Here is a 14,785-nt window from a genome sequence, read left to right on the forward strand (position 1 = left end):
CATGGGCAAAAGAGGAGGACAAACTGGCCAGTGTCATTTCCTGTTAAGGAATTTGCAAACATTAGCTTCAATTAGCGCATAGAGGAAGAACATTATCTGAGGGCTCTTCTCTTGGGTCCACTCCTTTCTCATAGCTCATCCCCACAAGACTCCAGCAACGCATTAAAAACATCTCTAACACATTTAAAAGCCAATGTATCTGTACCATCTCATTATCAGCCACAAATGACTAAATAATTAAACCTCAATGTCTGCTAACAGCCAGAGAAAGATGTCAGCCTTTGACCACAGTCTAGAGTTACACTGAACTATACATTTTTCAAGATATAATTTTTAGCCATCATCTATTCATTCCGATTTGCCTATGATGCCCAACAGTGCCATCTAGGTAGGCAGTTTACTATGTTAAGAAACAGGAAAATATAGAAATATAGAGGATTCCAGAAAGACACTTACACACTACTGTCCGTCATGGACATCGAGTCATCTGTCAGGGCATCACTGGAGACCTCGCTGTCGTTGGCACTGGTGGCAGGGGCAAAACTATAACCGGATGCAACACGATAGGGGTTTCCAGGGTCGCTGCGTCTGTAGGACCTACAGGAACAACAAACAATCTTGGTTTTAGTTTAAAGAGTGGTACAGTGGTTAAATTTCAAGGCTGGTAACTGGAAGGTTGCTTGGTTGATTTATGAACTCACAAATGAGGCATTTGCAAGACACTAGATTACTCAAAGGGAACTGAACTTGGAAGGCCCGAACGTGTATCACTTTCCGAAATGTGTTCCGCTGCATTCTAAGCTTTGCCACAACGGAACTACAGTGTGCAATAGCGTAAACTGACTCAATCACTCAGTTTTCTCTTTCAGGTAAACTAGTGGCATGGCAGAGCAACAGTTTAAAAAGGAACTTAGAAACAGTGGCAACTTCACTAACTTTTGCCATCTCAAAGTTGACGCATCCAGTTAACGGGACAGACATCTGAAGGTAACTTGTTTGCCATCTTGACTACTGAGGTTTGTTACCACCACAGTAATGCAAAAAAGTATGTCAAGTATGAACAACGAGACCACACATATGTACTTGCCTAGACTGTGATTCTGTCCCTAACGATATGGATAAAAACATCAGCTAAATGATAAAAGAAAAGAAAAATTGTTACAATATCATCCAAATTTTGAGAGCAAAAGGAGGAAAATATCACATTGCAAATGCAAACTGCTTCTAACATGGCTTCTCTTATGTTTGTGAAAAGGGTCCAGCTATCTTTTACTAGTCTTTTTTCTTTTTGGTGGGGGGAGGAATTCAAGCTCAGTTTGTCTTTTCTCTACTCTTCCCTTTCATCTCCCTTAACCCCCACCCCAGCCAGAGGATTGATCAGGGGGAAAGTTAAGTGAGCAGCACATCTGTGTGAATTGCCAATGCCACTTCCCCTCAGTGGAGCATATCTGGGGTCTTTTGTCTGGGCCACGCACCCTGTTCCTCACTTTACCTCCCCCTTCCAAACTTTCCCGTTTCATGTCATTCCTCCTCTTGTGCTCTTTCCTCTGCTAAGGGCACCTCCTCCACATACCCACCCAGGCCACCCCTCCCTCCGATCTCTCCCTCTCCATACCCCTCTCTCCTGCTCCCCCTCTGTCCTTCTTTTCCGCTCGCTCAAAAAGTGTGCTTATTCTCCATCCATCGGGGTTTTTTCCTAGATAAAAGTGCGAAGAGAGGCAGTTGAAATCAGAGGAGAACGGTGGTAAATAAGAAACGGTGGAGATGAAGGCCACGGTCTCTGTGACTCACAGAGGAACCGCTGCTGCGTGTTGTTTTGTGAATAACTCGATTCAGAAACACAGAAAGGGAGAGAAATAAGTTCCACATGCTTCAGATGAACAAAAAAAGTGCCCCGAGAGAGAGAGGGAAAACAGACTGCTCAAGGAGCATTCTTCGAAAAGAAATCAGGGAATAACATCAAAAAAGAGACTTTGCTTACTCTCATCTGGTTCTTAATCATCTCCTACATAAACAACCTGACAAAGATAAGCAGAGATGAAACATTCTGTCACCTTCTTCAAGATCACCCTCCCAACGGGCCGTCTTTGAGACAGAATTTGTCTGGCACCACACCTTGATGGGTCACACAAGTTGTGTGACAGGTGCTAATTCATCAAACCAGATTTCCCCTGGTGTTTTGTTAAACCCCGACAATATACTTTTTTTGAACAACCAAACCAACAGCTCGTCATCTGACATCTGAAGGTGTCAAACATTACAAAGTACAGTAACAGAGCTGGTCTAAACACAAACTGCTTCAATCAAAATAAGCAAAATCTTGTGAGCAATTTGATGAAGTACTTGGTTTTGTTAATAGCAAAAGCAAAAAAAGTTTCATTTTTGGATTAGTGACATTTCTGATGTGTGCCACTTCTTTTATCCGTTTGACGGCTAAAACCAATGTTGCATTGTGAACTAGCCTTGATCCTTGAAGATGATCCTCTAACGGTGGAAGAATTTCAAAGCAGAGGAAACTGTGTGGAGCCAGCAGAGGGCCTGGTGCTAGACAATATTTACATGAAAGGAAGAGCTGCTTTATTGATGTTTTTTTCCCCTTCTCTCTCTCTGCGTAATGCAAGCCAGGTGAGAGCAAACGGCCCCAAACTTGGAAGAAAGGGCCTCTCATGTTTAATGCAAGAACTCAAGAGCAATAGCTACACAAATCTAAGTAATAATTAAAGATTAAAGTTCAAACAATCTTTGTGATGCTTCAACCTACAACTTTCCAGCTACCACACTAGATCTTTAATCACTAGGCTACAACCCATAGGGTGTCCGATACATGAAGCAGTATGAAGCATGCAGCAGTAGGAACTTTGTTACTTTATGGTGGCAGCATACAGTAGTTAAGTAAGTGAAAAATAATTGTTGGGATGTCTCACCTGTAGCCCTTCTCCAATGCTTCCACTGCACGAAGGGATGGAGGTGACCGTAACGCTTTGGCAGACAGTCCCACGACAGTGGCCAAAGCTTTGGCTTTAAAGTCATTACAACTCCATTCTTCCTCTTCATTTAGAGTCGGCAAGTATCCGCACACCAGCTTTAGACCTCCTAGTCCGTTGGGATTCATATGACTGCCGTTCTCGCACCCGGTTCTGACATACTCAAGGTATATGTCTGAGGTCAAGAACATCTGATAGGCGTTCTCCTCCATAGAAGTCTGGATCTCCATTTGAGCCTGATCAAACATTGCAGAGTCAATCTGCTGACGCTTAATATTATCCCTAATAAAGGTCTTAGTAGCAGGTTTAAGCTGCTTGGCCACAACGCTGTTGTTCTCAATATACCGCTTGTAAATGGCTTTGGCAACTCTGTGTGTTTTGGCATCCTTGAGGTCCATTTGCCTGAAACCATTGCAGGCGAACCAGAAATCTAAAGTGTCCTCGCATTTCTCGCGTTCAAGATATGCCCGGAAAAGTTGAGCACCGTCCTGATCCCCAAGAAGGAAATGCAAAGATTTGGTCCACCGGGCAAGAGGGGAGTCCGGGGATGCACTGCCCTCAGGTTCCCCAAGTCCATCATCATCCCTCCTTGCTGTGGAACAGCGAAGATCAGCCATAATGGTTTTCACAGGATCCTTCGGTCTCATCATGGCCAGTTTGCTGGGATGGTGGCATGTTGTCTCACCCTCTTCCCCTGGGACCGGTGGACGTGGGTCATCTTCTCTGAAGCTACTGACCATAGGATCTGTTAGTGTCCTATTCATGGCTCCTGCAGCTCCAGCAGCAAAGCCTTCAGTGTGAAGCTCAGCTGTAAGCTCCTCTCTCTCTTAAATCAGCAGGGGAGCTTCTCTCTGAAACACAAAGTATTGATCTCATCAAAACCAGATCCGCCCCAAAACTTCAAAAGAGTCACTTCAGACACTTATAGCTTTACATTGTGCGCGCTTGCGGTGTACAATCGGCTTTGTGGAACGCAATCTAAGCGACCCGGTTTATATTCAATGCAGGCACTATTAGATTTTTTAAAACTTTTTTTTTTAATCAGCTAAAATCAAACATTTTCGGAGCGGATTATTTATTACATCTTTCTCATTCAAGCCCAGTTTGAATAACCACTGTATTTGTAATAAATAAGTACAAATAAAAATCAGTCATAACTAAACTCCAAGTTTAAAAAGAAGGCAAAATACTAAGAAAGCGAGTTTTAAAAAGGCAACATAAGCGAAAACAATATCGCTTTACTGTTTGCGATGTTTAATTATGCACATAAATGTCGCGTAAAACTCGACTCGTGACGATGAGATCGAAACGCACAATAATGTAAACCTATTTTATCAACAGCATGCTTACTTATCTGTAAAGTATAGGCTTAGCATTACAACATCAATACTTCATTGACTACTCTTCATAGTGAAAGTAATCGCTTCACGTACATTAAAACTACACACATTTATAATACTAAAAATAATCATAATATAGTACAAAACTACACTTCTGATGACATAAATGATCTCACATGCATAATAGAAGATACATTGCATTGCAATATATAGAAGTCTAAAACACATGCACATTAAAGACACGTCTTTAAACTATTCGTTCAGTTTTGAAAGATGAAACAACATATTAAAGTCGTCCCTTACGGATATAAAGAGTGATCGAATCCAATCCATGAGAAATACGACACAACATGCCGCATTCAACTTCAAACCCCTCAAGAAAAACAAAAGTGTGAGATCACAGGGGGTTGAAGTCCCGTAACACTATCATGACAGTTCTTTAAACACAGCCGATCTAACCTCAAAACAACACAATAAGAAACATACCGAAAACACGCGTTTTAATGGAATGTCTATCAGATATACTGCATTTCACAGCGACACATGACTTCAAAGTCGGTAAACAGCACATCAAAGCAATAGCGTGGGGCCAGCGCTGGGAGAACACACACACATACACACACACACACTGCTCTAACTCACCATCCATCCATGAGTTCGGTCCCCCAAATCCCAGTTTTCCAACAAAATAACAAATATATTCCACTATATATCCAATTGCACGCAGTCTTCCTGTCCTCTGATGTTGTTTAGTGTCAAACGGAGATTTTAGGTTTTAAACGTAAACTTCCTCCCGTGAAGAGCACACTAGATCCCTGTATAGCGTGTTTGAATGTGCTCTAGTCTCTTATTCCAGTGTGGATTGAGCTCAGGGTTTAAGAGCGGACATCAAAGAGCGCAGCCGACCCAACGGTCCCGACAGATACATACATTATAATTTCTCTCATTCCCGCTTTAAAACAACATAGATCGCTCCAGAATGGTCTAAAGCCATATATTTCTTTGTTTTTACAAGCCCTATCGATGCCTCTATCCCTAATGCCCTCAATGAGTCGCTGTAAAGTGCCTGTTCGATAAAGTCCGTCAGGGAAAAGTTTCAACTGAGGCGCAAGGACCTTATCAAAGCAGAGAGATCTTGAGCCGACTCCCCTCGAGCTGTGGAGCGTCAGGAGTAAGTGATCTGCAGCGCCGCGATCCAGAAACTTTAAAGACACGGGCCGCTTTTTCCTCTGAGGACTCACAGTTAACCCTTTCATTGCTATTTTCAGTTAACCCTTTCATTGCTATTTTCAGAGTTAACCCATTCGTTTCTGCGTTCACACATAATTTGGAAAATTTGCAATCCAAAAACCTGTTGGAGAATTAGCCTTTTTGAGCAATGTGCTCCCTCTGGATTTTCCTTTGGGGTTTAAAGTAAAATAGTGTCAGTGGTTAACACTTTTTACATCATAAAATAGTCACACCTCAAATGTGCATTAATGCTGCTTTTTTTTCTTCTTTTTTCTTTATATAACGAGCAGCTAACATTTCAGCTGTTATGAAATGAAGCTGAAATGGTCTCTTCAGGTTCAAAGTATCTTTTAAACACATACATTAATTTACACCAATTTTATAAATCCAAAACCACTATTCTTGAAACCATTCAAAACTCCTGAGAGAATGCATGGTCAAATACAATTATGTGTTGGCCTATAATTTGACGTTGTGACCGAACAGCACAGTAAAAACAATTCTGTTCAAAAGTGTTGTTGCTGATGAATTAAGGACTAGAAACTAGGATAGAATAGTTCACTCAGAAATAAAATTCGTATCATCATTTTATGAGTCATTTTCATATTGCTCCACTCTAGTGCTGTTTTCTTTCTACAGTGGAAAGCAATGAGAATCTCTGACCAGCTTTTTTTCTAGTAAATGATGACAAAAATTACATTTTCAGGTAAACTATTCCTTTAATTAAACGTCAATACTGATATTTTATGACAGTCAAATAGAAAAAAGTCTATTGTAGACATTTACATTGACGATTAAAGGAATAATTCACCCAAAATAAAAATTCTGTCATTTACTCACCCTATGTCGTTCCGAAATATGGATTTCTTTCTTCTGTATAACAAAAAGGAATATATTTTGAAAAATGTGTTGTTGTTGTTGTTTTTCTATACAATGAAAGACAATGGAGTTCAGTATTCTTCAAAATATCTTCTTTTGTGTTCTGTAGAAGACAGCAGTGCATACAGGTTTTGAACAGCATGAGGGCGAGTAAACGACTGTAAACTTTTCATTTGTGGGTGAACTACCGCTTTAAGACATGATGAGGTTAGTTAAGACACCACAAAAGTTCGAAGTAGGCTACTTTACAGTAGCAGTATACTGTAGTTAAAAGTCCTTCTCAACTAAAAAAGTGAAACTACCAGAAAAGCTTGTCCTGCATTTCGAACTAGTGAGGGAGGACGTTCCACTGATTCCACTCATGATACTTCAAAGGCTTGAGCGCTTCCTTTGATGTTCTACATTCACTTTAAGGAGCAGGATATTATAAAATACATGCATTAGTGCTAAATGAGATGAATTTAAAGAGCAGATGTGAGGCTTTGTCTACATTGCTGTCATACCATGGTGAGCAGAACATAAAGCACATTTTAGAAAATAATCTTCAAGACACATTTTTAGAACGACAGAGTTTCCACACAGCTTTACTCACTTGCCTCTATCTTCACATCTTTCACAATAATCAAATGTTTTGTCTATGGTGGAAACCATCCACAAATGAGACATACATTGTAATGCTCTATTCTAATTCTAATGGCAGTAGGAAGTCATTGTCCAGGCATAATCATCCAGGATGTATCATTTACAGGCTCATAGAGATTCATACGTATCGTTGGTTAACACTGCAAACTAGCTTGATGTGCAATTGCCTATTACTGATCAGACCCAGTAAAACCCAATTTAATAACTAATAATTAGAAAGAAAAAAAAGTGTTAAATTAATATCTCAAAAGGAAACACCAGTATTAGATTTTTAGTGGAACCTGTGCACACTTTATAAGTACCTTATAAAGTTAACGGCCAATGACCAAAGCCAGTTTTGTATTCCCGTTTGGTACTTGCTGAGTATTCATTTTGGAGCGGCTAAAGTGAGTGCGTCTGCTGCTCCGTGATGAACGCTGTGATCAGTAACTGCTCTCAATGACTGTATTGTCTGCCTGCTCTTTCAGCTCAGGGCTAAACTCTCAGCAGTTTGCTTTGAAGTGATTATCCCTTTATCACAAGCCTGAGCAAAGACTTTAGGGAGAACAATGGAAAATGAAAGCAAGTAGGAGGCTTATGGCAATTATCACAGACATCCACCAGGAGTGACGTGTGAATGTCCACTTTGTGAATGTCTGATGTGAGTGTGTGCAGGGGTCGGGGGGAGGAGGAAGGCATAGACCAACCCGATCTCATGAAAGTGCGTATAAATAGTATGCCAAATAAAAACGAAAACTCGTGGTATTTATATGCAAAAATGGACTTTGGCGTGTATATGCTACGCGATGGGAAGGTTTAGGGTTGTGGGGTAGATGCGTATCATATGTACGCGAAAACTGCGTATCATATGCACGCCAACAAATTTCGTATCATATGCACGCGAAAACCGCGTATTATATGCATGCCAAACACATGCGTATCATATGCACGCCAAAGTCCATTTTTGTGTCTCAATACCACGAGTTTTCATTTTTATTTGGCGTACTATTTATACGCATTTTCATGAGACCGGGCTCCATAGACACAGGGAGGCAACAGAAAATGAAGCAGATCATGATTTGCATGGCATACACAGAGCAATGACCAAGCTTTTGGAGGAAATGATGGCTTAGGCAAATAAAGAAGATCAGTCTGAGACAATATCATTAAAGGCACAGTGCATCGAGAGAGAGAGAGAGAGAGAGAGAGAGAGAGAGAGAAAGAAAGTTCTGTCATCCTTTACTCATCCCACCTCTTTCCAAACCCATGTGACTTTCACAAAAGGATATATTAAGCAGAATTTCCAAGCGGCTCTTTTCCAAACAATGAAAACATAAAGTGACCAGGGTCTGTCAATCTCTAAAAAGTGCCATAAAAGTATCTTATTAGCACAATAACAGTAATTATAATACAACTTGTGCATTGTACTTGTACAAAAGAAACCACAATTCTGCATATTCAAATCTATTTAAGTGTTGTGGCCACGGTTGGGGTTAATGCATTACAAGTAAAGTGAGTTACTACAGATTACTTTTTTCAAGTTACTAGTAAAATACTGCATTACTTATTAATTTATAAGAAAATATCTGAGTAACTTTATTTCTTAAAAAGTAACGCTAGTTACTTTATTTTCCCATTTATTGACTGACAGAACATGCATTTATTCATAGCATTTGCACAAAAACAGATTCAGTATTCCTCAAAATGAATCAAAACACTGAAATGCAAATTCTAAATATGAATTATAAAATAAATATGCAAACCTGCAATAATTAAATATGCTAAATAACATAAATATCCTTTATGTATTTGATCCCATTTTGTTAACCAATATCTTTGCTGCTGACCTTCGATGTTCCAATTCAGCCACACTAATGAGAAAAAATGACTGTAGATAAACAAGATTTGTGTTCTATTTTTATTGATTGATTTATTTTATTATTGCTAAATAGTGTTGAACTTTCTTCTCCTGCATCCTCTACTGTACAGATGTGAATTTACATTTCCATCAGCCTGAGTCTTATTCATTTCACTTTTGGTGTGAAAGTGCTTTTACGTTTGCCGAAAATAGAACTTTTTTTTTATATTAAAAACAAACGAGCAAGCCCAGCTAAGATAAGAAAAAGTAACACAAAAGTAACATAACGCACTGCTTTCCATAAAAAGTAACTAACGCAATGGTTGTAGTAACTTTCCCCAACACTGTTTGAGGCAAAACATGATAACGACACATTTAGTCAAAACTGAGATACAGCTGAAATCAGATCCCTGAGCCAATAATCTGATGTGTTTTGCTCCGCTATGTTCAGATTCATAAATGGAGTGTGAAAATTGATATCAAATGAATAAAAATTAAATAAAAAATGTTTACATTTTTTTTTTGAATTTGTAGGTCGGCATTGTTTGTATAACTTCAGAAGATTTTTTTGAGACATTGTTGTATGGACAAGAACACATGAGTTAATTCTGCTGAACTTCTCCTTTTGTGTTCCACAGAAGAAAGAACGTCATAATGGTTTGGTAAAATGAGTAAATAATGACAGAATTTTTATTTATGGGTGAACTCTTTAAGTGTGCAATGTGTCAAAAGAAGGGATGACTGGACCCAAAAAGAGAAAGAACTGTTAGTGTAAGTCCAGTAAGTGCAGTCAGCAGAATCAGATGGCATGCAGGGTGCTGGAGTACATACAATTAAAGTGTGGCATTAAGATGGACTTTGAAGTTAGACATGGTGTCTTACACCCCTCCAGATGAAGAGAGCAACAATTCAGCTGCTTGTTATGGGCTTTTAAGAGGTTCGTGTTAGAAATGGGAGATTTAAAGAAAATAAACTTGAATTTCGTCCTGGAATGGCCTTTGAGGTGATAGCAGCAGTGGGACGCTGTCAGGAACATGGTAGCTATTTGAAGCTGGTTTAGTCAGCTAGTTTGGTTTAGAAGGGTGAACTCATAAATGAACTAAGTGAACTAAGTGTGCAATGTGTCAAAAGAAGGGATGACTGGACCCAAAAAGAGAAAGAACTGTTAGTGTAAGTCCAGTAAGTGCAGTCAGCAGAATCAGATGGCATGCAGGGTGCTGGAGTACATACAATTAAAGTGTGGCGTTAAGATGGACTTTGAAGTTAGACATGGTGTCTTACACCCCTCCAGATGAAGAGAGCAACAATTCAGCTGCTTGTTATGGGCTTTTAAGAGGTTCGTGTTAGAAATGGGAGATTTAAAGAAAATAAACTTGAATTTCGTCCTGGAATGGCCTTTGAGGTGATAGCAGCAGTGGGACGCTGTCAGGAACATGGTAGCTATTTGAAGCTGGTTTAGTCTTCTGCCAAAGAGGGGGGGTGGCTTACTGAAGGTTATTTATTAGCATTTTTTGTTTTGTTTTAATCCCATTTTGCGCATGACTTTAAAGTCAAACAATACATAGAAACAATGTCTGATGTTCTCTCTAATCCCTTTTTGGCCATGAAAGGGAGCACATCTGTAGAAATTATTTTCATTTCCTTTGCCAGCGGTGGGGAGAGCAGATGAAGACATCCTAAAGGTTCATCCTCATCCTATTTATTTATTAATATTTCTAGGAGGAGAGGCAGGGTTATGGCCACAGTCAAGATCAGTTGGTTTTGGCTGCTGCTACTGGTCTGACGTCGCTCAATCAATCTTTACAACTATACAGACAAACAAAAGGACAAGCATTCACACAATGACAGGAAAACCTGCACTACCAAAAGAGAAAGCTGAGAGTTCACTCATCCTTCAATGCAGGTATCAGACCCTAAAATCTACGTTAGTCGACATTAGTCGATTTTAGTCATAATAAAGCATTGCCAGATTCATGTTAATCTGTTTTGGATAAAACCCAACTTGCTTTTTGTCGCCTCTCATTGGACATTTTATTTTAAAAATGTCACAAAATGTGCAAGAAGCAATATAATATCAATTTGCAGAAATCTTGCCACAGACACGTTTTTCCAATATTTCCCAATATTTTGTGTCACATCAGTGTTTGGGAATGAAAGCACAGGACACGTGAAATCTAGCTGTGTGAATGAACAAGATCCTGTCCTTAATCAGGTAGGTCAGAAAACTGCCATTAGACTGAACTTGACAATCAATCGGGAGCACTGGTCCAACAAACTAAGCATCATGCCTTGTGTCCTGCTACAAGTAGTTCCTGTTGCTTAGCATACTGCTAGCTAAACTTGATAAAGTTTGATCACTCATAAATGTGTCCCTTGAATGTAGTGTTAATTTCGTCAGCTATTTTCAATTTAGTCTTAGTCCCGTGGTAAAATGTCCATGTTAGTTTTTTATCATATTTAGTCAACCTTATCCTTTTTAGTTTTAGTCAAGTTTTAGTCGACTAAAAGTCTCAACATTTAGTCTAGTTTTAGTCCAAGAAAATCTAAAGTATTTTAGTCTAGTTTTAGTCAAAGAAAACCTGAAGTATTTTACTCTAGTTTTAGTCAATGAAAACTTGACATTTTAGCAATAAGATTATTATTAATTAATTGTACAGCAGTATTGATTTTGGCAGCCATTTTTAATTTAGTCTTAGTCTTACTCAAATGTACATTTTAGTTATCATATTTAGACAACCTTGTCCTGTTTTTGTATATTCAATTAAATATATGAGCATTTTAGTCAGGTTTTAGTCAATGAAATCTTAGTCACATTTTTCGTCATTCTGTATAATGGTTAAACTGATAAAAATGATTTTTTTTCTCAAAATTATAATCGTAATGTTTGTTGTCATTTGAGAAATTTACTTTTGCATTTCAGGTATTGCACTTTCACCAGTAAGCACTAGTCAACAGAATGCCGACTCAAAACACATGGTTTATTTAACCTCATATAGTGTACTGATTTATTCTAGGCTTTTTATTATATAAATTAATATCAAACACTTACGCACTCTTTGTCTACATTATGTTAAAAAACAACAAAACAAAACAAAAAACAAAAAATATTATAACAGTGAAATTCCTATTAGCAATTCAACAACATGGTGTATTTTACTTCATCTAGTGTACTGATTTATTATAGCCTTTTTATTATATAAATTAATACCAAAGACTTATGCAATCTCTTGGTCTACATTATCAAAAAAGCTAAAACAAACGAAAAATATTATAACAGTGAAATTAGTAATTCCACTAATCCCAAATTGCAATAGCCTATTTCTCTATTAAAACAACAGCGGTTGAGTAAGTGCATTCATTCAGCGATCACAACCACAAACAATATAGTCGAGGTCTCATGACAGAACACAGACCGTCTGAATGATGCTTTCAATTAACGTTAGATCGCTAAACTCCAGCTTGTTTGTCGGTGTTTTCAGATCATCGACGGCGGCGCTTCCGCAATGAGGAGAGAGCGCGTGCGCATGGTTGCCAAAATGTATCCTTGTAACAGCTCTGATTCGGGGATTTTAACTCTTGATATCTGGCAACCGCACTCATGAAAGCTCGCCTAGCAGAGGCGTGTCGAGCTGTGCGTAATAACATTTTGTCTCCTTTTTTTGACGAAAATAAAAGAGGTTTTTGGTAAAGTTTTGATCTTTTTGAATACATTTCAGTCTCGTCTTATTTCGTCAACGAAATTGCATGTTGGTATAGTCTTAGTTATCGTTTATTGACCTTATTATCGTCTCGTCTTCGTCTTGTCTTAGTCATGGGAAAAAAGCCCGTCGACGAACATTTTTCGTCATAGTCTTCGTTAACGAAATTAACACTACTTGAATGTACTGTAAGTTGCTTTAAGCCTTTGCCAAATGAATGTCAATTTTGTTGGAACTATATTGTTAGTTTGTCCCAAATCTGGCTGAAATGGAGCATACACACAATGGCCCCAAAAGTGCTTGGACACTTAAATCACATGTAAAGTAGTCTGAATGTCATTTCATGAGATTATCAAGGCAGCATAAATCTATATACATATAAATCATATTTTTTTCTTCAGGAATAGCATCACATTTTATCATGATTTTTGCTTCTTTTAGCAAAAAGAAGTGTGTTTTTTAATGACCTGGTGTTTGGTCATTTTTAGTGGATGCATGATTACTATTGCTTGTCAAAATATACAATTTGTCTTCATTTTGAAAAGTATATCTGTTTTTTTTATCATTCCAAAAATCCACTAGTGAAACTGCCTCTGTACTTTTTAAAATATCTTTTAATATATATATATATATATATTTCATTACAAACTATATTTTAAGCATAACAGTTTGAGAGAAACGTGTATGTTGTTAACTGAAAAAATGTACATGGATTAAAGAATTCCGTTGTTTTTACAGCAGCACTTGAGCTGACATGGACTCCCTAAGTTGGAGTCAAGTCAAGTCACCTTTATTTATATAGGTGCACCTATATTGATATACATTTATTTTTATTTTTTCTTCTTCATTTCATATGATAATATCCATTAGTTGTATTTTTTCAAAAGTGCTCTGTTCATATTAAATTCGTTTTTGAATGTCATTTTTTCAGAGTGTCCGCAGTCTTTTGGAAACCACCATATATGAACATTCTAAGTCTCCTGACAGACACTGGACAGCAAGGCATTGTGTGAAGACAGAATTAAAATCATCTTAGTTTAAATGGACCAGCTACATGATGTGGTTTATTGCCTCAGCATTATTAAACAGTAATGTAAAAGCATGGTCATTTTATATATCACTCATACTGACAACAGCAGACAGACACACACTCACAGCAGCTTTAACATAAGTGTTATGACTGCCAGACTGAGCATATTTCTCTGTCACAATGCAACACATCAATATTAATGATGGGAAACAGACAACTATGGCCCTACACAAATAGAGCGGAAAAAAGAAAACCTGTCCTGTGTACATGGAACAGAATCTAGTCTGACAGAAAATCCTTGAGAGACAAAGGAATAGAAAAGATTGTCACACACATTTACACTCAGACTGTGTCATAGTCAGAATGCAATGGCAGGTTGCCTTAATACCACACTTCAAAAAGTCTATGTATCACTGCACACTGTGATAATGACACAAAATATAATGCTGGTGTTGAAAGTAACATAAGCAAACAACAAAACACTGAATAAAAGAGGTAGGATATTACAAGGCATGTCATGGCTTATGAAGCCGCCTCAGTACATGCAGGGGCAGAGAGGTTGTTTAAATGCAGCTGTGGATATGCCTGTGCAATCATTAAATCACATCATCATCCTGGGACAAACTAAAGACATCAGCCGCTCTCTATCTGCATTCACCTGCACTGGAAGGTCTACTGCTCTTAAGGTCTATGGATCATGGGAGTGGCAGACTATAATTTTGAGTTTTCCTTTGTGTGATGGCATGAGACTTATGTAACAGAATCATTGTTAGAGTGTAGTGTCATATGTTTTTTTTTTTTTTGTAATATTAAAGTAAATCAATCAGATCATTGATAGCCTTAGTTTAGGTCAGTTTAATTGTTCTTGTGTGGACTCATGATATTTTTTTGATAGAAATGCTTGCTCACTCTGTATGTACAAAGTTACGGTCACACTTAATTTTAAGTTCCAATTCTCACTATTAACTAGCTACTAACTACAACTTTTGCCTCAATAAACTCCTAATTTGCTGCTTATTAATAGTTAGTAAGGGAGTTGTTAAGTTTAGGTATTGGGTAGAATTAGAGATGTAAAATAAGGTCATGCAGAATATGTGCTTTATAAGTACTAATAAACAGCCAATATGTTAATAATAGACATGCTA

General features: G+C 38.1%; 1 protein-coding gene across 1 annotated transcript in view; it reads right to left on the bottom strand.

Annotated features, from left to right (window-relative positions):
* Positions 1-5,181, bottom strand: part of LOC107664537 (axin-2) — a 13,777-nt gene extending 8,596 nt beyond the window's left edge. The window contains exons 1-3 of the mRNA XM_016455127.1: positions 4,967-5,181; positions 2,925-3,835; positions 457-597 (exon numbers count right to left, since the gene is read on the bottom strand). Of these exons, the coding sequence (XP_016310613.1) occupies positions 457-597; positions 2,925-3,748 (965 nt within the window). The 5' untranslated portion in view covers positions 3,749-3,835; positions 4,967-5,181. The remainder of the gene's footprint in view (positions 1-456; positions 598-2,924; positions 3,836-4,966) is intronic.
* Between the last annotated feature and the right edge of the window lie 9,604 nt (positions 5,182-14,785).

This window comes from Sinocyclocheilus anshuiensis, unplaced genomic scaffold (assembly GCF_001515605.1).
Source record: "Sinocyclocheilus anshuiensis isolate Anshui unplaced genomic scaffold, SAMN03320099.WGS_v1.1 scaffold435, whole genome shotgun sequence".
NCBI classification, from domain to species: Eukaryota; Metazoa; Chordata; class Actinopteri; order Cypriniformes; family Cyprinidae; genus Sinocyclocheilus; species Sinocyclocheilus anshuiensis.